The 26972-nt window shown below is 41.2% G+C and overlaps 1 protein-coding gene across 2 annotated transcripts; it reads left to right on the forward strand.

The window, feature by feature from the left end:
• Positions 1–21643: 21643 nt before the first annotated feature.
• Positions 21644–26518, forward strand: LOC109163230 (F-box/FBD/LRR-repeat protein At1g13570-like). 2 transcript variants are annotated; one of them, XR_002051224.1, is made up of 2 exons: positions 21644–21830; positions 26507–26518. XR_002051224.1 is itself a non-coding variant. In XM_019311992.1 (2 exons), the coding sequence occupies exons 1-2, from the start codon at positions 21681–21683 to the stop codon at positions 22209–22211; spliced, it is 381 nt and encodes a 126-aa protein (XP_019167537.1). In that variant the 5' UTR covers positions 21644–21680; the 3' UTR covers positions 22212–22400. The 2 variants fall into 2 exon arrangements, 1 of the variants encoding a protein (XP_019167537.1); XM_019311992.1 differs by lacking the exon at positions 26507–26518 and adding an exon at positions 21981–22400.
• The last annotated feature ends 454 nt before the right edge of the window (positions 26519–26972 follow it).

Raw genomic sequence — 26972 nt, forward strand, 5'->3', positions numbered from 1 at the left:
ACATAGCAGTATCGTGTGCTATCGTCGATAAATGTGATAAAATACTTATTACCACCTCTCATTTGTATCTATCTAAAATCGCACAAATCACTATGGATTAATTCTAGTGGTTCAGTTTCCCTTTCAACCGATTTGAAAGGTACATTCGTTAGTTTTGCCTCAACACAAATTTCACACTTGTTATTTGTGTCAATTTGAAAGTTAGGAATATGGTCCATGCTAATTAATCTATGCATAGAATTAAAATTAACATGACCTAGTCTACCATGCCACAAATTGGAAGACTCAAGCAAGTAAACAGAATTAACTTTGCTTTTATTGATAACAGGAATTACACTGAGCTTAAAAAGCCCATCAGTTACATATCCTTTACCAACAAACATCCCTAACTTGGACAAAACTACTTTGTCTGACTCGAACACCATGCGAAAGCCATGCTTGTTCAACAGAGAGCCAGACACAAGATTCTTCCTCAGCTCAGGAACATACAGCACGTTGTTCAACGTCAGTTCCTTCCCGGAAGTCATCTTCAGAACCACCTTGCCTATGCCTTCCACAGCAGACTGAGCACAGTTTCCCATCCACACCTTTTCACCCTCAACGGTCTCAAAGGTGTTGAACATCTTTCGGTTGCAACACAAGTGCATGGTTGCACCGGTATCAATGAACCACTCACGAGGGTTTGAGCCCACGAGGTTCACCTCGGTCACCATAGCCGAAAGGCTAATCTCGACCTCCTTCTGACTGCTATCTCCAACAACATTGGCTTCAGAACTCTTGTTCTTCTTCCTTGGAGCCTTGCATTCAGATGCTCTGTGGCCATGCTTGCCACAATTGTAGCATTCACCATGAAACTTGTTCTTGGTAACGCCACCTTTCGGACCTAGCTTTCGCTTGTCCTTCTGGTTCCTCTTGGAGCTCTTACCGTGCTCCACAACGTTGGCTTTAGCACCAACAACGATAGGAACTTTCTTATCATTTGTCCTGTTCCCGTCCTCAATCCTGAGTCGCTGGATCAGGTCCTCCAGATTCATCTCCTTTTGCTTATGCTTAAGGTAATTCTTGAAGTCCTTCTAACCTGGAGGCAACAAATGGATCACTGATCCCACTTGGAAGGCTTCACTTAGCACCATGCCCTCGTCACGGATCTCATCGAAGATTAATTGCAAATCTTCCACCTGACTTAGCACAGTTTTTGAATCAACCATTTTGAAGTCGAGGAATCGGCCAACCACAAACTTCTTTGAGCCGGCATCCTCACTTCGGTATTTATGATCCAAAGCTTCCCACAACGCTTTTGATGTGCTTATCTTTCTATATACATCATATAGTGTGTCACACAATCCGTTCAGGATGTAGTTTCGGCAAAGGAAGTCCGAATCCTTCCAATAGCCAACTGCCATCACGGATTGTGCATCTTGTTCCTTCAACTCGGGAGCCTTCTCGGACAAGAACCTTGCCAAGCCGAGAGTTGCTAGGTAGAACAACATTTTCTGTTGCCACCTCTTGAAGCTCGAACCAACACCGGTGAACTTCTCTGGCTTTTCAGCCGAATCACTCGGTATCGAAGGTACCCGAGACATGGGAATATATCCCTCAGTGCTCCCACCATCTTGTGAACTAACGTTCACTGGTGTAGCTTGGGAATTAGCAACATTGTTGCCGTTTCCTCCATTGTTGTTCTCAACAACATTTTCTTCCCCATTATTAACGATAGGCAACTCGGGGTTCTCCATTTCTTCAAGAAAATTAGAGAAAACAACCACCGGGAAAACAAGGAATAAGGTTTTAAGACTGTAGAGACCGTTGGTAGGAAAAACAAATAATAATAAAAAAATAAGATTATTATTTTCTGGAAAGAAGGGAAGAAAAGATAAAGAAAAAAGCTAGTGTTTGGTGTTGGGTTTTTGCAAGAGTCAAGTGATCACTCTTTCCTTAAAACCTTATTTGCCACCTCCCAAAGATGCTAGGAGCATTGTGGCCTAGGCTTCCCAGGATATGAACTTGCTAGTGATTCAATGTTTGAGCACTCAAACAAGGAATCCGGCGAGCAAAACAATGTTATGAACACAGTAGGCAAAGAAAGAGTAGAAGCAGAGAGGTTTTGAGGCTAAAAAGATGAACTTTCGTGTTCAATTTTTCTGTGTGTAAAACTGTACTGCCCAACTCCTCTTTATATAGGGGTGAAGGATTTAATAGCTTTTAATTGGCACTTAAGGGCACCCTCCACCTTCCTGTAACAGCAACCATTAGCATGGCCTTCAATTCAAAAATTAAAAATTGGAATTAACTCAAAATTAATTTCGTAACAGTAGAATTGAACACCCAACGGTCACAAAACTGCACAGGTTCGTGTAGACTACATGTTTCGGCCTAAGTGGCCGAAACTATGGCAATTACCTAGTTTCGGCCGAAACTTTGGTAGTTAGGCCGAAACCTCCCAGGTTTCGGCCACACCCAGTGGCTTGTGTTGGAAAATTTATTCCGAAGGTTTCGGCCACACCCAGTGGCTTGTGTTGGAAAATTTTTTCCGAAGTTTGGCATAACTTAGCCTGCAAGGCCAGCCAATTTCCGAACGACATTCGTGGTACCGACGCACACGAGCTCGAGCTTGAATCGAGCCTTTTTCAATCTCGTCTAGTTGGAATTTAATTTGCACCCCCCCGTGCGAGAGAGCCTCTATGCTATACAATTCTATAAGCTTCAAAAGAGCTCTTGTATATAAGGGAGGCAAATCCTCTTTCCAAACCAATGTGGGACAAAAGCTCACATTTTCCCTTCATTTTCCAACTCAAATGGGTCTACTTTGAGAATCAATATCTCATTCACCCATTATCCGTTTTGAGCGTCAATATATCGATCTCTTCGTCTCACTACGAAGAATCCGAATCCACTATGACCCGACCCAAATCGGAAGTGGAACCCACTGATAATTGTACCACAAAATAGCCACTTAACATGCAATTTTAAGCTATTTTTTCCAACACTAATATTTAATGTTTTTGAAATACTTGTTGGTGATAATGAACCAAAATCGATTTAATATCGTAAAATAATATTTATATATACACACACAAGTATATAAAATATTATTTGATATTTATCTGAAATATATATATACACACAAATATATATAAAACGGATCAAATGGTTATATATATATATATATATATATATATATATATATATATATATATGTATATCTACGAAAAAGATATACTAATATATATCAACCAAAAAATGGAACAAATAATCCTCAGATTATGAGTCCAATCCAACGGCAAAACAAATCTGGAGAACGGATCTTGCTTAGAAGCATAATCCAAAACCGAAAGAAAGAAAAGATGGCTCGTGTTTGGGTAACGGTTTTTAGCGTGAGTCAAGAGACCACTCTTTCCTTAAAACCTTATTTGCCACCTCCCACAAGTGCTAGGAGCGTCGTGGCCTAGGTTTCCCAGGATAAAACGCGCTACGGTTCGACGTTTAAGCACCCAACCGAACGAACCCGGCGAACTAGAGCAAAGCCTTGAACACAAATAGGCTTAAGAAAGGAGTAGAAGCAGAAGTGTTTTTAGGCTTGAAAACAAATTTCGTTTAGAGCTCTTTTACTTGTTCTTAGTGTGTAAAAACTTCTGCTTTCTACCCCTTCTTATATAGGGAAGAAGTACTTAATAGCATTGATCATGGCCATTAAACTTGGCTTTGTAACACCTGAAACCGCAAGGCATCCCATGGGATTTAAATTCAAATTTTAAATTGGAATTAATTGAAAAATTAATTCCGTAACTGTAGAATTGAATCTCATATTTGTCTGTTGGCCTTCAGGCATGGTTCGGCCCAGAGGCCGAACCCAGACTGTCTCGTTTCGGCCCCAGGCCGAAACCTGATGCTTGCTTAGTTTCGGCCTTACTGCCCGAAACTTGTCACGTCTCGGCCTCACAGGCCGAACCCAAGTGGCTATTCTGTTGGAAAAATGATACCGAAAGTTGGCATAACTTAGCCTGCAAGGCCAATTTCTGAACGACATTCGTGCCCGCAGGTGCCGGTGCACACGAGCTCGGGCTTGAATCAAGCCTCTTCGATCTCGTTTCTAGTTGGAATTTGATTCGCACCCCCCCCCCCCACCCCACGCGAGAGAGTCTCTATGCTATACAATTCTACAAGCTCAAAAAGAGCTCTTGTATAAAAGGGGGGTCAAATCCTCTTTCCAAACCAATGTGGGACAAAAGCTCAATTTTTCCCTTCATTTTTCCAACTCAATGGGTCTACTTTGAGAATCAATATCTCGTTCACCCATTATCCGTTTTGAGCGTACAATATATCGATCTCTTCGTCTCACTACGAAGAACCCAAATCCACTTTGACCCGACCCAAATCGAAAGTGGACCCCACTGATAATTGTACCGCAAAATAGCCACTTAAAATGCCATTTTAATGCTATTTTTCCAACAATCCCCCACATGAAATCGGAAACAACTGTGTTCAAACGGTCAATCCCTGCATAGGATAGTAGGGAGTCACTATACCCTTTGAACCTTCCCTTGTCGAGACGATGACATATCTCACACAGGAACCTCCCAACCATGCTCTGTTCTCATGAGTGTACCCATTTTGGTCGTGGGTCACGTTCCTCGTTCTGCGAGAGTTTCTAAAGAATTGTGCCCAACGATTCTCCTTTGAAGCGACCCTCACTTCTCTCTTACATAGGTGATTCTTTCTCTAGTATCCCGCATACTCAAGAATCATTAAAGCATCAACGTGCTAGCCTCGTGCGGGAGTCACTATTTCTAACGAGGAGTGGTAGGGAGTCCGAGACCCCCACAGTGACACACTCCGTTCCATAATTTAGTTGTCCCATTGAACCTAGGTGCTAGCTAGGTTGGGTATCCACTATAGAACTTTTAGTCCAAGGGCTTTAGACCCAATCCTCGTTCCAACTTCTCCACAACCATTTGCTTACCCTCGGGTTAGCGAGTTAGCGGCCGTTTGGCAAGTGATCCACTTTGGATCCCGAGGTTTTACAACCTGGAGGAAGAACAACCAGTTCCAAGTATGATTCTTTAAGATAGAATCTACTTCACTCTCGATAGCCTCTCTCGGGTTGGTCCTCTTGTAGAAGTCAACACTTCTACATACGTTAGAGACTCGTTTTCTAACAACCATGTCAGAAAATCCAATTTATTTTCTAGTAAACAAGTTAGAATATGCACACCACATTCTAACATGTACGTCAGAAAATATGGACCAAAGGATTTTCCAATCCTAGCTCTCTTGCTACGTCTAGCTTTGAGCTCGGGTTCTCTTTCACACCCTTCAACCATAGCTACGCCGAAAGTTCCTTTCAACATGCTAGGCCCTTTATTGAACCTTCACGGAAATACATCTTCAAAGAACGATGAATTCTTGATTCAATTGATCGTGTTCTTATGTACATCCAAACTATAGGACTCGTGTACTAAGAACCGATACACGCCTTTGGCAAGCCACCCCCACATTTCAGGCATTAGTAGTGAGGGATTATTTGTGGTGTGAATTCTAGGTGCCTCCTATGCCCCTATTTATATAATTGGCTACTTCTATTTCCTATGGGACTAAGGGTTGGATTTAGGGATAAGGGTCCATGGGCTTATGGTGGGCCTTTCCTAGTTAATGAGATTTTAATCTTTCTTTCTGGGTAATTAATTAATTGGTTTATGGGCCGTAACGCGGGGTGTTACACTCTCCCCCCCGCCCCTTAACGGGAAGCTTCGTCCCCGAAGCTTTGGTCCTTGCTGAGTAACTTCTTCCCTTATCATATGTTTTCGTCTTGGTTACCTGGTGTGAAGAGTTCGGGGTAGTGTTCTTTCATTGTGTCTTTGAGTTCCCATGTTGCTTCTTCGGCCCCATGGTTGGTCCAGAGGACTTTTACCATTTCTATGGCTCGTCGGCGGTTGGTTCTTGTCTTGGTGTCCAGGATTCTTACGGGTTTCTCTTCGTAAGCTAGTGCATCGTTAAGGTCCACGGTCTCGGGTTGCAGTACGTGGCTCGGGTCGTGTACATATTTCTTTAGTTGGGATATGTGGAATACGTTGTGTACCCGTTCCAGTTCAATGGGTAAGGCGATGCGGTAGGCCAGGTTCCCGACTCTTTCTATGATTTCATAGGGGCCGATAAACCGGGGCTGAGTTTTCCTTTTCTTTCGAACCTCATTACCCCTCGTGTGGGCGAGATTCTTAACCAGACTTTATCCTCGGGGGTGAACTCGGCTTGTTTCCTTCCTTAGTCAGCGTAGGATTTTTGGCGGTTTTGGGCGGCCTTCATTATTTCTTGTATGTGTTTGACTTTAGCTATGGTATCTTGTAAGTATTGGGGTCCTAGTGTTACTGGGCCGACCATGTCTTCCCAACATAAGGGGGTTCTACATTTTTGACCGTACAGAGCTTCGTAGGGGGCCATGCGGATACTTGCGTGGTAGCTGTTGTTGTAAGAAAATTCGATGAGGTCTAGATGTTCCTCCCATGTCCCTTGGAAGTCCAACATGTAGGCTCTTAGCATGTCTTCGAGAGTTTGAATGGTTCTCTCGGTTTGGCCGTCAGTGGTGGGGTGGAAGGCCGTGCTCAGGTTCAGTTGTGTCCCCAAGGCTGTTTGTAGAGACTTCCAGAATTATGAGAGGAACCTGGGATCCCTATCGGACACAATGTTTCGGGGGATCCCGTGGTATTTTACTACTCGGTTCAGGTATGCCCGGGCTAGTTGCGTCATTGTCCACGTTTCTTTCATAGCAATGAACCGTGCTGTTTTGATTAGCGGGTCCACTATTACCCAGATCTTATCCTTGCCGGTTGGTGTTGTGGGTAACCCTCCGACAAAATCCATGGATATGGAGTCCCACTTCCCTTGTGGTATTTCAAGGGGTTGTACGAGTTCTTTGGGCTTGCATCGTTCGGCTTTTATCCTTTGGTAGTTCAGACATTTGCCCACGAAGTCTGCGACTTCCTTTTTCATGTTGGGCCACCAAAACATCTTTTTCACATCTTGGTACAGTTTGTCGCCTCCGGGGTGTACCGAGTATGGGGAGTTGTGTCATTCTCTCAGGATTTGTTGCTTCAGGTGGGGGTGCGTCGTGGGCACGCACCACCTCCCTTGATAGCGGAGGCTGCCATCTTCGCATATTTTGAAGGGTCCGTCCTTTCCCTGAGTTAGGTCGAACCGAATTTTACTTAGTTCCGGGTCTTGATGCTGTCCGGCCTTTGATTTTTTCGAATATTGTGGGTATGACTCTGGCATTGAATAGGCGGATCTCGGAGTTGGTTCGACCTTGCTCTACCACCTCCAAGTTCAACTTCTGGAAGTCCTTGTATAGCTGGTCTGGTAAGATCTAGGTGGCGTTGAGGGAGTGGTTAGTCTTTCGGCTTAGGGCGTCTGCCACAACGTTAGCCTGCCTTCGTGGTACTGGATATCTAGGTCGTAATCTTTTATGAGTTCCATCCACCTTCGTTGTCGCATGTTTAGATCTTTCTGGGTGAAGATGTACTTTAGGCTTTTGTGATCCGTATAAATCTTGCATTGTACTTCGTATAGGTAATGTCTCCAAATTTTCATGGCGAACACGATGGCAGCTAGCTCGAGGTCGTGTGTGGGGTAATTTTCTTCGTGGGTTTTGAGTTGTCTAGATGCGTATGCTATTACCTTCCCCTTTTGCATCAGTACGCATCCCAGCCCCTCTTTGGAGGCGTCGCTAAAGACTTCGAATCCTTCTACCCCGGAGGGGAGGGTTAGGACGGGTGCCGTGGTTAGTTTTTCTTTCAATTCTTGAAAGGCTGTGGTGCAGTTGTTGTCCCAACGAAAGGGGGTTTCCTTTTTCATGAGCTTGGTGAGAGCTGAGCTATTTTGGTAAAATCGGGTACAAACCTCTTATAATAGCCAGCTAATCCAAGGAAGTTTCTGACCTCCGAAAGCGATTTTGGTGTGGGCCATTCCTTGACGGCACGAATCTTGGTGGGGTCCACCTTGATTCCTTCTTTGGTTATCACGTGACCCAAGAAGGCTACGTTGTCCTTCCAGAATTCACACTTGGAGAACTTGGCATATAGTTGGTGTTCTCTCAGGGTTTGTAAGGTTGTGCGGAGGTGCTTTTCATGTTCTTCCTCGTTTCGGGAGTAGACCAGGATGTCGTCAATGAATACAATGACGAAGTCTTCTAGGTGGGGCCGGAATACTCGGTTCATGAGGTCCATGAATATAGCGGGTGCATTGGTGAGTCCGAAGGGCATTACCGTGAATTCGTAATGGCCGTAGCGTGTTCGAAAGGCTGTTTTCTGGATATCTGGGTTGGCTACTTTTATCTGATGCCCTGATGGTATCCAGATCTTAAATCAATTTTCGAGAACACCCCGGCTCCTTTAAGTTGGTCGAATAGGTCGTCGATCCGGGGAAGAGGGTATTTATTCTTTATTATAACTTAGTTTAGTTCCCTGTAGTCAATGCACAGGCGCATGCTCCCATCTTTCTTTTTAACGAATAACACTGGTGCTCCCCATGGTGAGGTGCTGGGGCGGATGTATCCTTTATCTAGTAGTTCCTGAAGTTGTGTTTTCAGTTCCTTCATTTCCTTTGGTGCCAGCCTGTAAGGTGGTTTGGAGATTGGGGCAGCGCTTGGTATTAGGTCTATCGTGAACTCGACTTCTCTGGTTGGGGTGCTCCGGGGATTTCATCTGGGAAGACGTAGGTGAATTCGTTTACTACTGGGATGGTTTGGGGTTCGGCTATCTCGGTGTTGAGGTCCTTGACCGAGCATAGGAAGGCTTCGTTTCCTTGGGTTAGATATTTCTTCATTTTTATCATGTTTACTAATTTGATTTCCGGATCCTTGTGGGTTCCGTGGTAGGATACCCTTTTGCCGTTTGATCCCCGTAAGACCACTTTTTGTTCACCGCATAAGATTTGTGCCTGGAATTTCCCTAGCCAGTCCATGCCCAAAATCACTTGTACTCCATCTAGTCTGAATTGTATTAGGTTCCTAGGGAATCCACTCCTTTGATGGTGATTATTATGTTTTTGTACATGCGGTCACATCTTATGATTTCACCGGAGGCTACTTTGACCTGGAGTTGTACTTTGGTGCTGGTGTTAAGTCCGAGTTGAGTGGCGAATTCGGTTGCTATAAATGAGTTGGTAGCCCCTGAATCAAATAGTATGGTGGCGGGAGTGGCGTGTACAAGGAAGGTTCCGGAGACTATGTTGCTATCTCCGATTTTGGCTTTGCTTATGGTAAGGATCCTTCCCTGAGTGGCCGGTGTCACGGCTTGGTGGGGTAAGGTGGCCCTGGCGGTTTTAGGCTCCCGGAGGGGGTTTGTGTGGTTCCCTTCAAGCTTTCTTTTGTGTCCCAGGTGCGTTTCATGTGGTTCGTCTGGGATTTGTTGTAGTTGGAATGCATTGGCATAGGCTTCTTCGAGGGTTCTCGGTTCTCGTATAGTTAGGGCCTTCTGGTTTTCGGGATTGAGGCCCTTTATGAATTTCTGGATTTTGATTGTCTCTTTAGGTACTAGTTCAGGAGTGAGGCGAGCTAGCTTAAGGAACTGCCGGTAGTATTCTGTGATTAGGGTTGCTCCCTGTTTTAGGTGGAGGAATTTCTCGTATATGGTTGCTTTCAGGTGACTGGGGTAGAATTGTTCTCGTAGTCGCGTTTTTAGGGCTTCCCAGTTGAACCCGGGGCTTTGTTCGCAATTGGGTTTCTCGTGGACCCACCAGGTGTCGGCCCCGTGCCTGAAGTAGAAGGAGGCCGCCTCTACTTGGTGGGTTTCTGGGCATCCCGTCGTCCTGAATATTTTGTCGAAGGTTCTGATCCATTCTTCGAGGATCGTGGGATTTTCGTCCCTGGAGAAGGTGGGCGGTTGGTGTTCCGAGACTTGGCGGTGGATTTCCAAGTTTCTGTTTGGTGGTGATGGTTGGGGGACTGTGTTGTTTAATGTCTGGGCAATTTGGCCCAGACGTTGTAGATTTTGAGTTAAGAATTCCTGTGTGGGAAGTTTCGGTGCCTTCGTCTGCTTCCTCTTTGACGTCATCCTGGGGTTCATAGGTTGATGTTATTTTGCATCCTTACTTTGATGCTTTGGATTTAGGGGAAGTTTATTTAAATTATGTGTTAGTTGGTGTGAAGGAAGTGTAAGGTCTCACGATCACACCACGCGTCCTATGATTCCCTAAATCTTATCTTACCAAACATTCAATGTTTTAAGCTTATTGTCCTAAGGTCTTGGTCTTAAGAGTCTTATCCTACGGTCAAACTTAGGCTCTGATACCAACTATAACACCCCGAAATTTTTCAAATTTTAAAACTTATATAATAAAGGTAAATTCTCATTAAATCCCAAGCATAGTATAATAGAGTACGGGGTGCTATGCCACACCTGAGCTGGAGAACTCAGGTGCACAGGCTAACTAACTAATATCCTCAATAATGTAAATACATAAGCACGGCACGCAGGCCGAAAGGGAAACTATCTACTCTACGCTTCAAGTCTTTAGCGTGCTCCAGTGTCTACTCCTCTGTGCCTGAAAGCCAAATATATCTGTTCAGCGAGAGATGCTGGTAACCCACTCCAACGCGTTGAAATATAGTATAGATATATATATAGATATACAAAAATCATTTCGAAGCAGGAAGACATATACTTAAGAGACACTAGTTTTAAAACCAGCAATAGACTCTGCAAATAGGGATAAGTACATCAGACAACAATAATAAAATCATAAGGAATACGCATTTACGGTCACAAGCCACTTCTCAATTCCAATCCATGTCATCATCCAATCATCATTCATATCACATAATCATCGATGGCGCCACGGGACCAATCGCATGCCCCGAACATGAGGGTTAATGCCTATAGCATTAACACGGCCCCGCAGCACCCTACCTCAGTACCGCGGTACGAGGGGAGTTGATCGCAACCAACCCTTTGAGAACCGCTGACGAACTCAACGTCGAACCACGATCCGACACACCGCTGACGCGCCCAGTCGGTGGACCGCGATCCCCTTTACAAGGGGGGACTTACGACCCTACACACCGTTGATGCGCACAATCGGTGGGCCGTAGCGGATCAAGCCCGACACACCGCTGAGCTAAACTCAGTCGGTGGGCAAAGATCCTCGGAAACTACGGTCCTACATACCGATGTCCCACCACTCGGTGGGTCGCAGCCAGCCGTAGCCCTACACACCGCCTGATTACTCAGGTCGGTGGACTACAACCTTCCTCGGCTTGTTGGCCCCATACCACCTGGCGCGTCCCGGTCGGTGGGTCATATCACCGAGGCCCATGTGGACCTTCAGTCCTATACATAATCTTTATATACCTGACCGGTCTCTACCAGCCTGGTTAACAGTTGGGATGGTTCTCAACCCATTCAACTGCCCGTATAGTGGACTTCAGTCCTATATTTATATCCCTGACCGATCTTAACCGGCCTAGTTAACAGTTGTGATGGTTCTCAGCCCATTCAACTGCCCGTATAGCCCAATTGATCTTAACCAAGTTGGGGTCATGCACCACGTAACACACAGTAGCACATAATAACACATAATTCACATAGGGAAGGGGGAGGCATATAATTTAGCTTACATGTGCTCATTCACATACTAAGAATAGTTCCTAAGGGCTCATATAACTTCCACCTAGGTCCACGGGTTACCAATTCAACTAGCATGCAATTCCTAAGACTCGTTTAACCTACGAATAGTACCCGAAATTCCAAACTAGACTGAGGCACGACAACGGGGTCCGTTGGGACACCTTGGGGAACGAGGAACACCAAACAGGGAAGCCGGGGACCCGGGGTGGGGTGTGGACCAGCGGGTAGCCGGTGTGTGGGGGTCACCCGCCGGTGGGCGCTGTTCCGGGCAGCGGGTAGCCGGCAGCCCGGTGGCTGCCCGCTGCCAGGCAGTGCCCTTTTGGGCAGCGGGTAGGTGGTGGGTTCCTCCACCCCCACCTACCCCCCACTGACTCATTCATCATAAATTCGTCCCGGGGTCCTTTGTGGAACCCGAAACCATGCTTAGACACTTTTAAACGCAAATACCGACATCACACGAGCAATTAACGGATCAAAAGCAAGAATCATGTAGGACTTAACCTATTACGGTTTCTAAATATAAAAAACACCCGAACATGCAAATTCCCACCAAAATATAAATCAAGAACGTCCTCAATACAAATTCTCAATCCAACCTAGGGCTCTAATCCCACCCAAATCATCAAGAACATATTTTATTCTCAACATCAAGAAAATATCAAGATTCGTTAAGAATCATCATATCATAATCAAGAACTTCTTTTTAACATCAAGGTCATCAAGATTCTCAAGAAAGCATATAAGTCATCTTATCAATCATCATAATTATCATAGAAAAATTCAATCAAGACACAAGAATATAGAGGGAGGCCAAGGAAAGAGATTATAGCGAAGAAAATAGGTTTTGTTGAGACATGGGTTACCTCTTAGCCTTAATTAATTTCCTTGGCTATGAAGGGTCTTTCTTTGAGATTTCTCCTTTCTTGATTTCTCCTAAGGGAGTTCTTGGAACTTTCTTGTGTAGTGAGGGATTATTTGTGGTGTGAATTCTAGGTGCCTCCTATGCCCCTATTTATATAATTGCTACTTCTATTTCCTATGGGACTAAGGGTTGGATTTAGGGATAAGGGTCCATGGGCTTATGGTGGGCCTTTCCTAGTTAATGAGATTTTAATCTTTGTTTCTGGGTAATTAATTAATTGGTTTATGGGCCGTAACGCGGGGTGTTACAATCATAATCTAGCACCTTCATTGCTATTACCAAAGCACCAAATGCTTAAGTTTTCAACACCTAAAGGTGCAGCCACCAAGTGGCCGAAAGTGCCTAATTAAGCACTCTACCTAGTGCTTAATAGCATTGTTACGGTGCTTTAATTTGCACTTCAAAGTGCCAAATTAAATTTCACTTTCCATTAGTGCTACAAAAGCACTATTCACCAAAACATAATTTGTCTCAAATTAAATATACTAGTATGATTTGAAATTTTTGATCAAGTTAATTATAACACAATTAACGAGAACGAATCAACCAAATTTTCCGACTAGTTGAATCAAGCATACATAATCATACCAAGAATATTATTTAAAATATTCAACACTTTTTGACAAATTGATCCTTGAAATCCTTATCGTTCAACGTGAACCAGAACCGAAGTTCTTTACGGGATTTCAAACATGTAACACGCTTGTTACATTTCGTTCTGGCCATTAAGCCATTTTAGCATTTTCCACATAATACTACGTGGTGCACTACGCACCCATATTGAATCTTATATATATTAAAAATATCACACAAGAATATTTTAAAATATACAAAGTTCAATACACACAAATGGAACAATTCATTTTTTATTCAACAATAAAATGTATCACAAGGATACTACAACATTTATTCAAAATAAATAAATAGGAAAAACTACATTGGAAACACATTTCCTTATTCCTATCTCGTAGTAATCCTTCAACCCGTGTGCCTTGTTCCATAACCGTCCACTCCACAAAGGGTGGTCCATAGCGCACATCGGGGGGGTACCTTGGTTGTGACCTCACTCGTCCAACCATCCACATGTTTTAAACATAGCGAAGTTATCCTCAACCTTTTCACCAGGATGACGGTTCGCTTTGTAGTGGCATTTCTCCTTTTTCTCATAATCTTCTTCAAAGTTAAGCTTCCGCTTGCCTTTCCTTTGATTATCATTGAAGACATTGGTCACACTACAATAGTCCTCAGACCATGTAGTGATTACACCATCATAGGATCCTTCGTGGCTTTTAGCCGATCCACTAGGCAACACAATAGGTACCAATTGTGTGCCACGAGCCACAGGCCTACCGGATCGTGAACCAACGTTCTCCGGAGCACCATCGTGTGTTTTTGCAACTCCCATGGAAATATTATTTCCAACGTTGCTGCCATCAACTGGCATCACGGAATGTGCAACATCGTTGCCGTTCCGACCATTTGAATGTGCACCACGAGCAACACTCACGGATCCAACACTTTGGAATCCATCGATTTGTTCATTATCAAAATTAATAAGATTTTAAGATTGTTGGTGATAATGAACCAAAATTGATTTAATATCGTAAAATAATATTTATATATACCCACACAAATATGTAAAATATTATTCGATATTTATCCGAAATATATATATATACACACAAATATATATAAAACAGATCCAATAGTTATATATATATATATATATATATATATATATATATATATATATATATATATATATATATATATATATATATATATATATATATGTATGTATGTATGTATGTATATCTACGAAAAAGATATACCAATATATATCAACCAAAAAATGGAACAAATAATCCTCAGATTATGAGTCCAATCCAATGGGAAAACAAATCTGGAGAACGGATCTTGCTTAGAAGCATAATCCAAAACCGAAAGAAAGAAAATATGGCTCGTGTTTGGGTAAGGGTTTTTAGCGTGAGTCAAGAGACCACTCTTTCCTTAAAATCTTATTTTCCACCTCCCACAAGTGCTAGGAGCGTCGTGGCCTAGGTTTCCCAGGATAAAACACGCTGCGGTTCGACGTTTAAGCACCCAACCGAACGAACCCGGCGAACTAGAGCAAAGCCTTGAACACAGTTAGGCTTAAGAAAGGAGTAGAAGCAGAAGTGTTTTTAGGCTTGAAAACAAATTTCGTGTAGAGCTCTTTTACTTGTTCTTAGTGTGTAAAAACTTCTGCCTTCTACCCCTTCTTATATAGGGAAGAAGTACTTAATAGCATTGATCATGGCCATTAAACTTGGCTTTGTAACACCTGAAACCGCAAGGAATCCCATGGGATTTAAATTCAAATTTTAAATTGGAATTAATTGAAAAATTAATTCCGTAACTATAGAATTGAATCCCATATTTGTCTGTTGGCCTTCAGGCATGCACGTCTCGGCCTCACAGGCCGAGACTTGTTTCGGTGGCCTCGATTCGGCCTCATAGGCCGAACCCAAGTGGCTATTCTGTTGGAAAAATGATACCGTATTCTGTTGGAAAAATGATACCGAAAGTTGGCATAACTTGGCTCGCATGGCCAGCCAATTTCTGGACGACATTCGTGCCCGCAGGTGCCGGCTCGGGCATAACTTGGCCCGCAAGGCCAGCCAATTTCTGGACGACATTCGTGCCCGCAGGTGCCGGCGCACACGAGCTTGGGCTTGAATCAAGCCTCTTCGATCTCGTTTCTAGTTGGAATTTGATTTGAACCCCCCCCCCCCCCCCCCCCCCGCGCGCGAGAGAGCCTCTATGCTATACAATTCTACAAGCTCAAAAAGAGCTCTTGTATAAAGGGGGGGGGGGGGGGGGGTCAAATCCTCTTTCCAAACCAATGTGGGACAAAAGCTCACTTTTTCCCTTCATTTTTCCAACTCAATGGGTCTACTTTGAGAATCAATATCTCATTCACCCATTATTCGTTTTGAGCGTACAATATATCGATCTCTTCGTCTCACTACGAAGAACCCGAATCCACTTTGACCCGACCCAAATCGAAAGTGGACCCCACTGATAATCGTACCACAAAATAGCCACTTAAAATGTCATTTTAATGCTATTTTTCCAACAATCCCCCACATGAAATCGGAAACAGCTGTGTTCAAACGGTCAATCCCTGCATAGGATAGGTAGGGAGTCACTATACCCTTTGAACCTTCCCTTGTGAAGACGATGACATATCTCACACAGGAACCTCCCAACCATGCTCTGTTCTCATGAGTGTGCCCATTTTGGTCGTGGGTCACCGTTCCTGGTTCTGCGAGGGTTTCTAAAGAATTGTGCCCAACAATTCTCCTTTGAAGAGACCCTCACTTCTCTCTTACATAGGTGATTCTTTCTCTAGTATCCCGCATACTAAAGAATCATTAAAGCATCAACGTGCTAGCCTCGTGCGGGAGTCACTATTTCTAACGAGGAGTGGTAGGGAGTCCGAGACCCCCACAGTGACACACTTCGTTCCATAATTTAGTTGTCCCATTGAACCTAGGTGCTAGCTAGGTTGGGTATCCACTCCAAGGGTTTAGACCCAATCCTCGTTCCAACTTCTCCACAACCATTTGCTTACCCTCGGGTTAGCGAGTTAGCGGTCGCTACGTTATCTTTTGACGTCACGTAGTGAATAGAGATAACCCCTGTTGTGAGAAATTGTTTAATGGTATTATGTCTACGACTTATAAGTCTAGACTTACCATTCCACATCTAACTCTGTACTTAACCAATTTTGGCTTGACTCTCGCAACGCACACAAATTGGAGGTACGAGTTTACCTCTAGGAACATTCCCGAAAAAAATGGCATAGTCATTCGGCCTACTCGTTCGCGACACGAGTGTAAGGCTCTCAGCTTTGACCCCGTCATGGATCTTAGCTATCACAAAGCGTTTCGAGAATTTCGGCCGGCGTACTGTCACCTTGGCGTAAGCTCTGAAACTGAGCGATGAGATTCAGGCACCGCGCTCTTGTGGATGATCCCAGTGCCGCTGTGACGGAGAGCCACACTTCACGCGACGTGTTGCGCCCCACTGCCAGGTACATCACCTCGTCTGCAAGGGAAGAGACGAGGAGCGACAAGATCGCTCGATCTTGCTGGATCCAGAACTCGTACGCCGGATTGGGGATGGTGGTGGAGACCGTGGCGTCGGAGGCTTCATCGCCGGCGGTAGTTGAAGGGAGGACGGCCGGAGGACAAGGCAGCTCGCCATCCACATAACCAAGTAAACCTTGGCCACGGAGGAAAGGGATCATTTGTGTTCTCCAAAAGAGAAAGTTTCTTGTGGTTAGTTTTAACGACACAAAGTGATGTGCCGATGATAGGGAGGTGGGGGTTGCCGGCGAATTGGAGGTGACAGCGGCAGTAACGGTACGCTCGCTTGAATTCGTCGACATTTTGAGGAGAGAGAGTAACCCAGTCTGCTGATACCAGATGAGATTACGAATGATTGATTCAAACTGTTGAGACAGGATTACAACGAGGATTAGAACTCTAACTACTCCTACACATCAGGATAACAGTTGGAGACTAATTCCTGTTTACAGATAATAATAATAATAAACATTATTACTCACACATATAACCAACTGCACTGGCCTACGTAAACACGTAGCCTATAATGGACTTAGCGTCCTTTGATATCCGTGCTGTACTTTCCAAGTACAGCTAGATATCCCACGTAGTGCAGTCCAAAGTCACGAGCATATCCTCTTAAATGTTTCCAAGTATTTATGATTTGTAATAGTGATTTAAGTATACGAAGTGGTAGAATAACCTCTTAAATGTTTAATTAAACAAAAATTCTGTAATGTAAATAACCTTTCAAATACCAAAATATTTATATAAAAAAAAAAATTATAGATCCAATAAACATTGGACAACGAAGAGTTACATAAAGTAATTAATAAAAATATTTATTTACTCTAAATGTTATAACAAAAATTCTGATATGTATATAATAACCTTTCAAATACCAAAATATTTTCTAAAAAAAATTACAAATCCAATAAACATTGGACAACGAAGATTTACATAAAGTAATTAATAAAAATATTTATTTAATCTAAATGTTATATATATATATATATATATATATATATATATATATATATATATATATATATATATATATATATATATATATGATAGCAAGGATAAAGATAATAATTGTAACAATAATTGCTCATAAAAACAAGGGAAAATGGCACTTTTTTCCCCTGAGTTATATACTTATAGCCCTTTTTCCCCCTCAATTATTTAGGTAAGCACATTAGCCCCTTCAATTATTCTAAAAGTGGTAGTTTTTCTCCCTGATATATTAAATTGACATTTCTACCCTTAAAGTAAACATTTTATTTATTTTACTTCTCCAACAAATTATCGCGAATACGTAGGGATGACCAAGGTTCGGATCAAACTGAACCGAACACTATAGCAATTGAATTAAAAGTTTCCGGTTATGATTCAGATCTAGAACCTAATATTTGGATTTCAATTTATTAAAGTTATGAATCAAAAAATTGGATCTTGAACCGTGAATCGGTGGTTCTGGATCCGGTTCGCGATTTTGAACCGTCTTTATTTTAAAATTTTATTTTTTATTTTAAATATTCTAAATTCAAAAATAAATGAATTTTATTTTTTCAGTTTGGAACATGAACCGTCCATTCCGGTTCGCGATTTTAATAAACTCTAAATATCGAGTTTCGATTCTAAATTGTAATTGGAATATTTCAGTTTGGTTGCTATAGTGTTTGTTTGTTTGAACCAAATTATGGTCATAATTTGTTGGAGAAGGAAAATAAATGAAATATTTATTTTAAGGGTAAATATGTCTATTTAACATTTCAGGGGGGAAAAATAGCCACTTGAATAATTCAAAGGGGAAAAGTGCTATAAGTATATAACTTAGGGGGAAGAAGTGCCATTTTCCCTAAAAACAATATGTTTGATTTACCTTCACAAAAAATATTAAAATGTTTTGGAGGGAAAATTTTGTGGCCTTGGATTTTGCTTTATTATATTTAAAGAAGATAAAGATTTTCTACACATACTAGTTTTATTATAGCAATACCAAAGTATTACTTTAATTCTACTATAGTTTCATTTGACATATACATTATTGCATGGGCGCTATTTTGTTATTTCATTTTCCACACACACTAGTTTAATTATAGTAATATTAGAGTACTATTTTAATTACGCTAGGTTCATTTGACAATATATGTTATTGTATGACTCTGAATTTTAGTTTCATTTTCCATACATACTAGTTCCATTATAACGACGCTAAAGTATCATTTTAATTATACTTCAGTTTCATTTGACAATATACGTTGAATAAGCTATGCTTTTAAGTTTCATTTTCACACACTAGTTTCATTATAGCAACGCTGGAGTATCATTTTAATTATACTACAGTTTCATTTGACGATCATAGTCCACCTAGCACTGTGGACCATGGTCCATTGTATAACAACTGACCCCTAATGTAGGCCAGAAAGAGTGCTTATCAATTGTTATGCCGTGGAACCATGTCCACCTTACAAGGTGCACACGGTTCTATGTTCATAATTACTGAACTCTATGTTTATAATTATAAAACTCTATGTTCATAATTTTTGAACTTTATATTCACAGTTATTGAACTCTATATTCACAATTACAGAACTCTATGTTCATAATAATAGAACTATATGTTCATAACTCTTATGTTCAAAATTATAGAGCTCTATGTTCATAATTTTTGAATTCTATATTCATAATTGTGACAGTTTTAGAACTCTGTCCACATTGCAAGGTAGGCACGGCAAATTATATCATGCACCGTGGTGCAAAATCGATTATGCACCGAGATTCAAAACGACGTCGTTTTATTTAATGAAAAGAAACGACACCCGTTTTGCGCTGTTTCGCAAAAAGTAACTCTGTTATTCAGTTTCATTTTGTATACACTGCATTTTCAGTTCAACGCAACTACAGTTTCATTTCGATATAACTACAGTTTCATTCGATATTTATACACTCAAATATGTGAAAATGTTATTTAATTTTATTTTATATACACTTTAGTTTCATTAAAACACAACTACATGATCATTTCGATATAACTACAGCTTCATTGCACAATATACACTCAAATATGTGAAATGTTATTCAGTTTCATTTTATATAAACTGTAGTTTCATTTCACCACAACTACAGTATCATTTTGATATAATTGCAGTTTCATTTGATAATATATAAAATATTACGTGAGGTAGTGTTGGTTTAGATACATTGTAGTGTCAGTTTAGATACACTGTAGTTTCAGTTGGTAATTAACATACCAAAAAATACACGATCCGTTAATAGTAACGACACGCCGTTTCTTTACTTAAAGAAACGGTGCCGTTTTAACCGCCGATACACATACACCGCGGTCCACGATATAACGACTAAGTGGACAGAGTTCCACAGCATAATTTGCCAGTGCATATTGATTTCAATTATTCCTATGACCCAATTAAATTTTGGGCCTCAATTCCCCAAACTCAGTTGGCTTGGGCCCTGGAGCCCATTCCACCCAAGATGATAATTGAGGAGCAATCATACCATTTTATTTTTTGTTTTAAACCATTTATATCGTGCACCAAGGCGCACATTGTATACTAGAATACATAATTTTATACTAGAATATACATAATTGTATACATTAATGTACATAATTGTATAATAAAATACACATACTTTTAAAAAAAAAAAAGATAATACACATCATCTAACATCATACATAATACACATAAACTTTTAACATAATACACATAAATTTCCTGTTTCGGATGTACATAATTGTATAAAAAATGTACAAAATTGTATAAACAAATACACATAATTATATACCATAATGTACATAATCACGTCAACTCCCTACATAACTTATCAAAACGACGTCATTTTGGGAGGTGCGAGGCGCACAGTGCTGTATACACCGTGGTGCAGGGTATGACGATTGCTCCCAGATGAATAGCATTTCGGTTTCCTTCAGCTTGCTTCCGTAACCCTCAAAGGGGTTTCACTTTCCCCCCGTCTGTGTTTTCTTTGCAAGTCTTCCTAATTTCCTTTTATTTACGAAATACCAAATTTTGCAGTTGAAGAATAGAAGCGCATTTTAGGTTTTGATTTCGAGTGACGCATCAATTTAATGGCTAAACGTCGGCTAATAAAAACCAGCGTAGCGGATGCAAATAGGGATTTCATAAGTCCTCTACCAGTAGAGTTAAAGCACAGAATTTTGGAGTGTTTGCCCACCCAAGACGCCGCCAGAACTGCTCTACTCTCAACCCACTGGAATCATGTTTGGTTGCAGCATGGGAAGCTTGCGTTCGATAGGCACTTCTTCTCAGAGAGTGTTGAACAGGGGGGTCACGATGATGAAGGAAAAACTCTCGTTGACATAATAAATAGTATTCTCCTTTCCCGTGCTGGTCCGGTTAAGAAATTTACTCTAGCCATTGAAAATTATGATTATGAGATGCGGCAATCTGATTTCAATAGGTGGTGTGTTTTTCTATCAAGAAATGGTGTGGAGGAGCTTAACATAGGTTTTTTAAATTTTAGAGAGGCTGAATACAAGCTGCCATTTTGTATAATCTCGTGCCGCACAATTAAGCAACTGAGTGTTGAAGGTATCTTTATTGATTTCAATGATTTGCCGGTAAATAATGTTGGTAGTATATTTTCCAATGTCACTTCATTATCTTTTGTGTATGTTGAATTTAGGCGAACTGTTGCCTCTAGTATTAGTATTAGTATTCCTAACCTTGAAAAGCTGGCTGTCCAATATTGTGGAGGGATCAATAAATTTGAGATTATCGCTTCAAAACTTGAAAAGTTGTCTGTTCATAGTTGTGTGCATGATCTGGTTGAATCAAGATGGTTGGCACCACATTTGAAATCAATTAAGACTCTTTGGTTGTGTGGCTTTTCCTTGTTGGTGAGAAAATCTGCCTGCCTCATTTTACTTTATGCAAAAACACATTTTATTTCATTACTTTCCTTCTGGCTTAATTGTTAAAGTTGCCTAATTTTCTTTTTCTTTCTTTATTACTATCTTTCAAGTATATGGACGCATCTTTGTTTGGATCTGCAATAAATCTCCAACTACTGGGGTTGTATAATTTTAGTTTTGGTTGTGAGAAGCAGCTCATCGTTGCTATACAATTGCTTCAAAAATGCCCCAACCTATGTGAACTGGGAATTCTGGCAGATGAGGTTGAGTATACATTTAATTTGGCAATTGTACATATATGATTCTTCTGTTTTTTCTTTTTCAAATGTGAAATGTCCTCACAGTCATGCATACTTCATCACGAAGCTGCTTCAAGACTTCTAAAGGATCCAGATGGTTGCTTTATTGTTCAGGATCTAGAGATGCTTAAAACAATCAAGATTGAATCATTTAGTGGATCCATAGTCGAAATGCTTTTTGTGAGAATGCTGCTTTCAAAATCCCCTGCACTAGAGAGAGTTATTATTTCAAAATCCTTTGTAGCGGTCAAAAGCCTAAAGGTGTTGTTGCATTTTCCTCGTGCATCTCCAAAAGCCCAAATTGTTTGCATGGAACACGAACTATTTGATTACACATGGTTTTAACCTTGTAAGAATTTAGTATGATGAAGCTCCATGGGTTCAGTTTGGATGCAACCTATATATAGAGTGAATATATTTGGCAATCATGATTTTCTTTTTTCTTAATTTCCTCATGGCTGTACTTAATTTTCATTTCATGTTGAGTTGTAGAGATGTTTATCTAATGAGATAAGATTTTTGGAGTATCTTATTGACTATGATCTAAAAATGCTTAACACATTGAAGATTGAATTGATTTAGAACATCCACACTAATTTTTTTTTTTTTTCTGTGAAAATGTTACTTTCTAAATCCCTTGCTCGAGAGAAAGCTATTAAATGTGACAGAAGCTACCACTGTCTAAGTAGCAATTTTTGCAGTATGAGCTTAAATTTTTGAAAGCTATTAAATGTGACAGAAGCTACCACATTAAAGAATATTGCAGTATTCCCCCACAATTTTTATTATATTTTATTGTAATGTGAAAGTGTGATTACTATTCAAAGTGAGGACGTATTGTAAGAATGTAGAAAAAATATTAAGTAAATTTTAAATTTAATGATGTAAAAATATGATTTACTTTTATAAGTGAGAGGGTATGGAACATGGATAGCCTTAGGCTTTTGTTTTTTTTTTTTTTGTTTTTTTTTTTTTTAGTACTATTGACTATGTTATAATGTAGTATCTATTCATACATACTTTCACAACTTACTGAAACACAAAGAGTCAATGTTTGCACCGGAGTTCGAACTTATGACCTTCAAATAGGAAAGTTAGTGGCATTTGTGACAAATGTGAATTAATCCAAACGCATGTTTTTGCCATAATATGGTTTGAATCAAAAGAGGCAATGTTACATTTTAAGTCAAACTTAGATGTACTTTTATTTATTAAATATTTTTAAAAGGATCCAAATTAAATTATTGTACATGATTCTTTTTATCCGGTAGCTATATATATCATTGACCAAATTCACTTTGTGATGTTTTTTATTTCTTTGCTTTTCTAAGTTTGATGTAGTGGTATCTACTTGTAAAGATGCTATATCGAAACTTTTGGAGGAACATCATATTGTGTCTTAAACAAACAAAATGTTGCATACTTTGAACTTTGAATCTTAGCTCATTTAAAGATTCAAGGTTTAAAATGCTTCTCGTTAAAGGGAAACTTGTTGCTTTTCAACACTTGAAAATATCATCATGACTTGTTACAAAATGTATGAATACAATGAGGAATTTAATGTTACGTGTGAGCTTTTATGTTTTCTTATGTCCACAAATTAAAAAGAAGAAATTGTTTGCATTTAATGAGGGTCCTTCAAAGTTAGATGTAGTGGTGCACAACTCCCTTTTGGGTAGACATTGTGAGTGGTTTTTATTGGACTTAGCTTTAAATGAAAATGATTTAGTGAGTAGTAATTGACCTATGTTTTGCTTGTTCATTATGGAAAACAATCTATGGACCATACAATTCCCTTGTTCAGCGATTCCTTAGATATGAGGATTAGTGTCTAATTCCCGCTACACAATGCAATGAACTCAATGCTAGATGAAGTTAACTTATTAAAGCAAGAAAATGGAGTATAAATGAAGTAATTTATTAAATCTTCAAAAAAGTTATAATTTGATTGAAATGGAATCAATGTATATCAAGATCCCAAAATAATCTATTAACTTGATAAGTCATTATTGGAAAAGGAATTTCGTTAACAACGTAACAACAGGATTACGGAGTATATCTAACTCTAACTAATCCTATCAAATAGCTAAACTAAGTCAAGCTATCTAAGCCACATAATATAAAACATATAAGATAAATAATAATAATAATAACTTATACTAACACACCCCCTCAAGCACAAGGTTGGAGGGCAACAACATTGAGCTTGTCACGCATAGCAGCAAAGCGCGGAGCGGGTAGCGGCTTCGTCAAGATATCTGCAAGCTGATCTGTCGTAGAAACATAATTGACCAGGAAGTCACCCGAAGCCACCTTATCACGGACGAAGTGATAATCTATTTCCACATGTTTCGTACGTGCATGGAACACCGGATTAGCACACAGATACGTGGCCCCTAAATTGTCACACCATAACGTTGCAGGCTTCCCGGAATGTAACCCAAGTTCGCGCAGCAAAGAAACTACCCAAGTAACCTCGGCGGAGACATCAGCCAAGGCCTTGTATTCGGCCTCAGTGGAGGACCTAGAGACAGTACGCTGCTTCTTCGAGAGCCAGGAGATTAAATTATCACCAAGGTAGACAGCAAACCCGCTCGTGCTTTTCCTATCCACTGGACAACCAGCCCAATCAGAGTCTGAATAAGCGTGAATATCGGATGATGCAGAAGGAGAAATCCGAAGCCCCAAGCTCAGAGTACCCTTAATATACCGTAGTACTCGCTTCACCATACCCCAGTGTTCCTCCGTAGGCGCGTGCATAAACTGACATAGACGGTTTACAGCAAAACTCAAATCCGGCCTCGTAATAGTTAAGTACTGTAACGCCCCGACAATGCGCCGATACTGGGTAGGATTATCATAGAGCTGAGTGGAAGGTGTAGTAGTCTTCGTGACGGCTGCTGGTGTGGTAAGAGGCTTACAGTCAACCATACCTGAACGCCCTAACAGATTAGTCATATAGCGCCGCTGTGATAGAATCATCCCGCTAGTAGACGAAACAGTCTCAATACCCAAGAAGAAACCCGGTGAGCCTGGATCCCGAATCTTGAAGGTAGAGGCTAGCTGCTGGAGGATAGTATTAACCACCGTGCTGTCGTTCCCCATCATAATTATGTCGTCAACATATATAAGAAGATAGACACGTGCAACGCCTGAAGTGTAGTAAAACAAGGATACATCTGTCTTTGACGATTTAAACCCTGCTGATAATAGAAAATCGTGAAGACGCTTAAACCAAGCACGTGGGGCCTGTTTAAGACCATATAATGACCACTGTAAATGGCAAACATGCCCTGGTGTGGACGGGTCCTCATACCCCGGTGGCTGCTTCATGTAAACTGTTTCTGCTAGGTGGCCGTTCAAAAAGGCGTTGTGAACATCTAGTTGTCGTAGAGTCCACTTGTTGGTTACGGCTAGAGAAAACAAGAGTCTAACCGTGGTTGGTTTTACAACTGGGCTGAATGTGTCGAAGAAGTCTTCCCCAGCTACCTGATTGAACCCTTTGGCTACCAACCGAGCCTTGTACCGTTCTACTGACCCATCTGCAGTACGTTTCGTCCGGAATACCCACTTGCACCCAATTATATTCATATGTGGCTCGGGGGGAACCAGACGCCAAGTTTGATTATGTAACAAGGCGTTGAATTCTTGATCCATGGCCTCTCGCCAGTGGGGGTGCCCTACAGCTTGCGAGTAACAAGTGGGATCAGTGACCGCTGTTAAGGCATGGAATGGTTCCGATGAGCCTTTGGTCATGTGACGAAGGCGCATAACATGATCACGACCTTGCGGTTGTGCACGCCGTTTGCGAGTTCGTACCGGAGCAGTCTGTGTGATTGCCAACTGAGGTGGAGCCCTAGCCAGTGGTAATGGTTCACTTTCAGACTGGACAGTACTAGTTGGTGAAACGTGACTGCTGGGTGCGGGTAGGCACAAGGGTGCTGCTGCCCAAGGTATCTCCGGAGGTGTAGATACCTGTGTGTAATTTCCTGTTGCAAAAGGAAAGTTAGTCTCGTCAAACCGCAAATGGCGGCAGATGTAGGTTTTCCCAGTCGCCAAGTCAACACATCTATATCCCCTAAAAGAGGGTGGGTAACCTAGGATGACACAAGGAATAGAGCGGTACTCGATTTTGTGTCGATTGTATGGACGGAGATGCGGGTAACATCGACACCCAAAGACTCCGAGAAAATTGTAGGGTGGTGACGTTTTGAATAAGCGGGTGTATGGACTCTCAAAATTAATTGCTGACGATGGTAAGTAGTTGATTAAACATGTTGCTGTTTCAAAGGCGTAGTCCCAATATTGTTGCGGGACTTTGCCTTCAGCAAGTAGGGTGAGACCTGTTTCAACTACATGCCTGTTTCGGCGTTCGACTTTGCCATTTTGTTCATGTGTATAGGCACATGATTGACGATGATTTATGCCTAGAGTTTGGAATATTGTATGGAGTTTGCGGTATCACCCCCTAGATCGGACTGAATAGACTTGATAGAGCGCGAAAACTGCCGCTCTACCAGGACACGAAACGACTCAAAAACTTTATATATGTCTGATTTCACCCTTAATGGGTAAAACCAGCAAAATCTGGAGTAATCGTCTACAAATAAACAAAAATAACGATTACCACTACTAGATAGTTCCGGGGAAGGCCCCCAAATATCGGTGAAAATTAAATCAAGTACATTATCACTGGAATAGGGAACACTATCTAGTTTAAAACGGGACGATTTGCCCAGATGACACGATGCACATTGCTCGGGATTTGTGTTTTTATTGATTGTGACGGGACAGCTTTGCAACACTTTATTTAAGACTTGACTGTGCGGGTGACCAAGCCGGTTATGCCACACAGTGGGAGAGGCACGGGAACTGACGAACGCGTATCGTGATCGTAACTTCGGAACCTTGTACAACCCGCCAGACGTGGATCCTTTAAGTAGAACCGCCTTGGTTGTGGAATCCTTCACAAAAAACGAATCACTATGAAATTCAAAAAAGACTTTGTTGTCATTAGTAAACTTATGAACGGACAATAACGGAACAGATAAACGAGGGACATATAACTCATCATTTAAGTGGAGAGTTTTAGTTTTGGACGGAATA

This window comes from Ipomoea nil, unplaced genomic scaffold (assembly GCF_001879475.1).
Source record: "Ipomoea nil cultivar Tokyo-kokei standard unplaced genomic scaffold, Asagao_1.1 scaffold3016, whole genome shotgun sequence".
In the NCBI taxonomy this organism is placed as follows: domain Eukaryota; kingdom Viridiplantae; phylum Streptophyta; class Magnoliopsida; order Solanales; family Convolvulaceae; genus Ipomoea; species Ipomoea nil.

What these genes read in the sequence shown, in the direction of transcription:
- LOC109163230 (XM_019311992.1), top strand. Translation starts at nt 21,681, where the DNA reads ATGGACGCATCTTTGTTTGGATCTGCAATAAATCTCCAACTACTGGGG. An exon ending in TGGGAATTCTGGCAGATGAG is followed by an intron (nt 21,831 to 21,980) that starts GTTGAGTATACA and finishes TTTATTGTTCAG; the next exon opens with GATCTAGAGATGCTTAAAAC.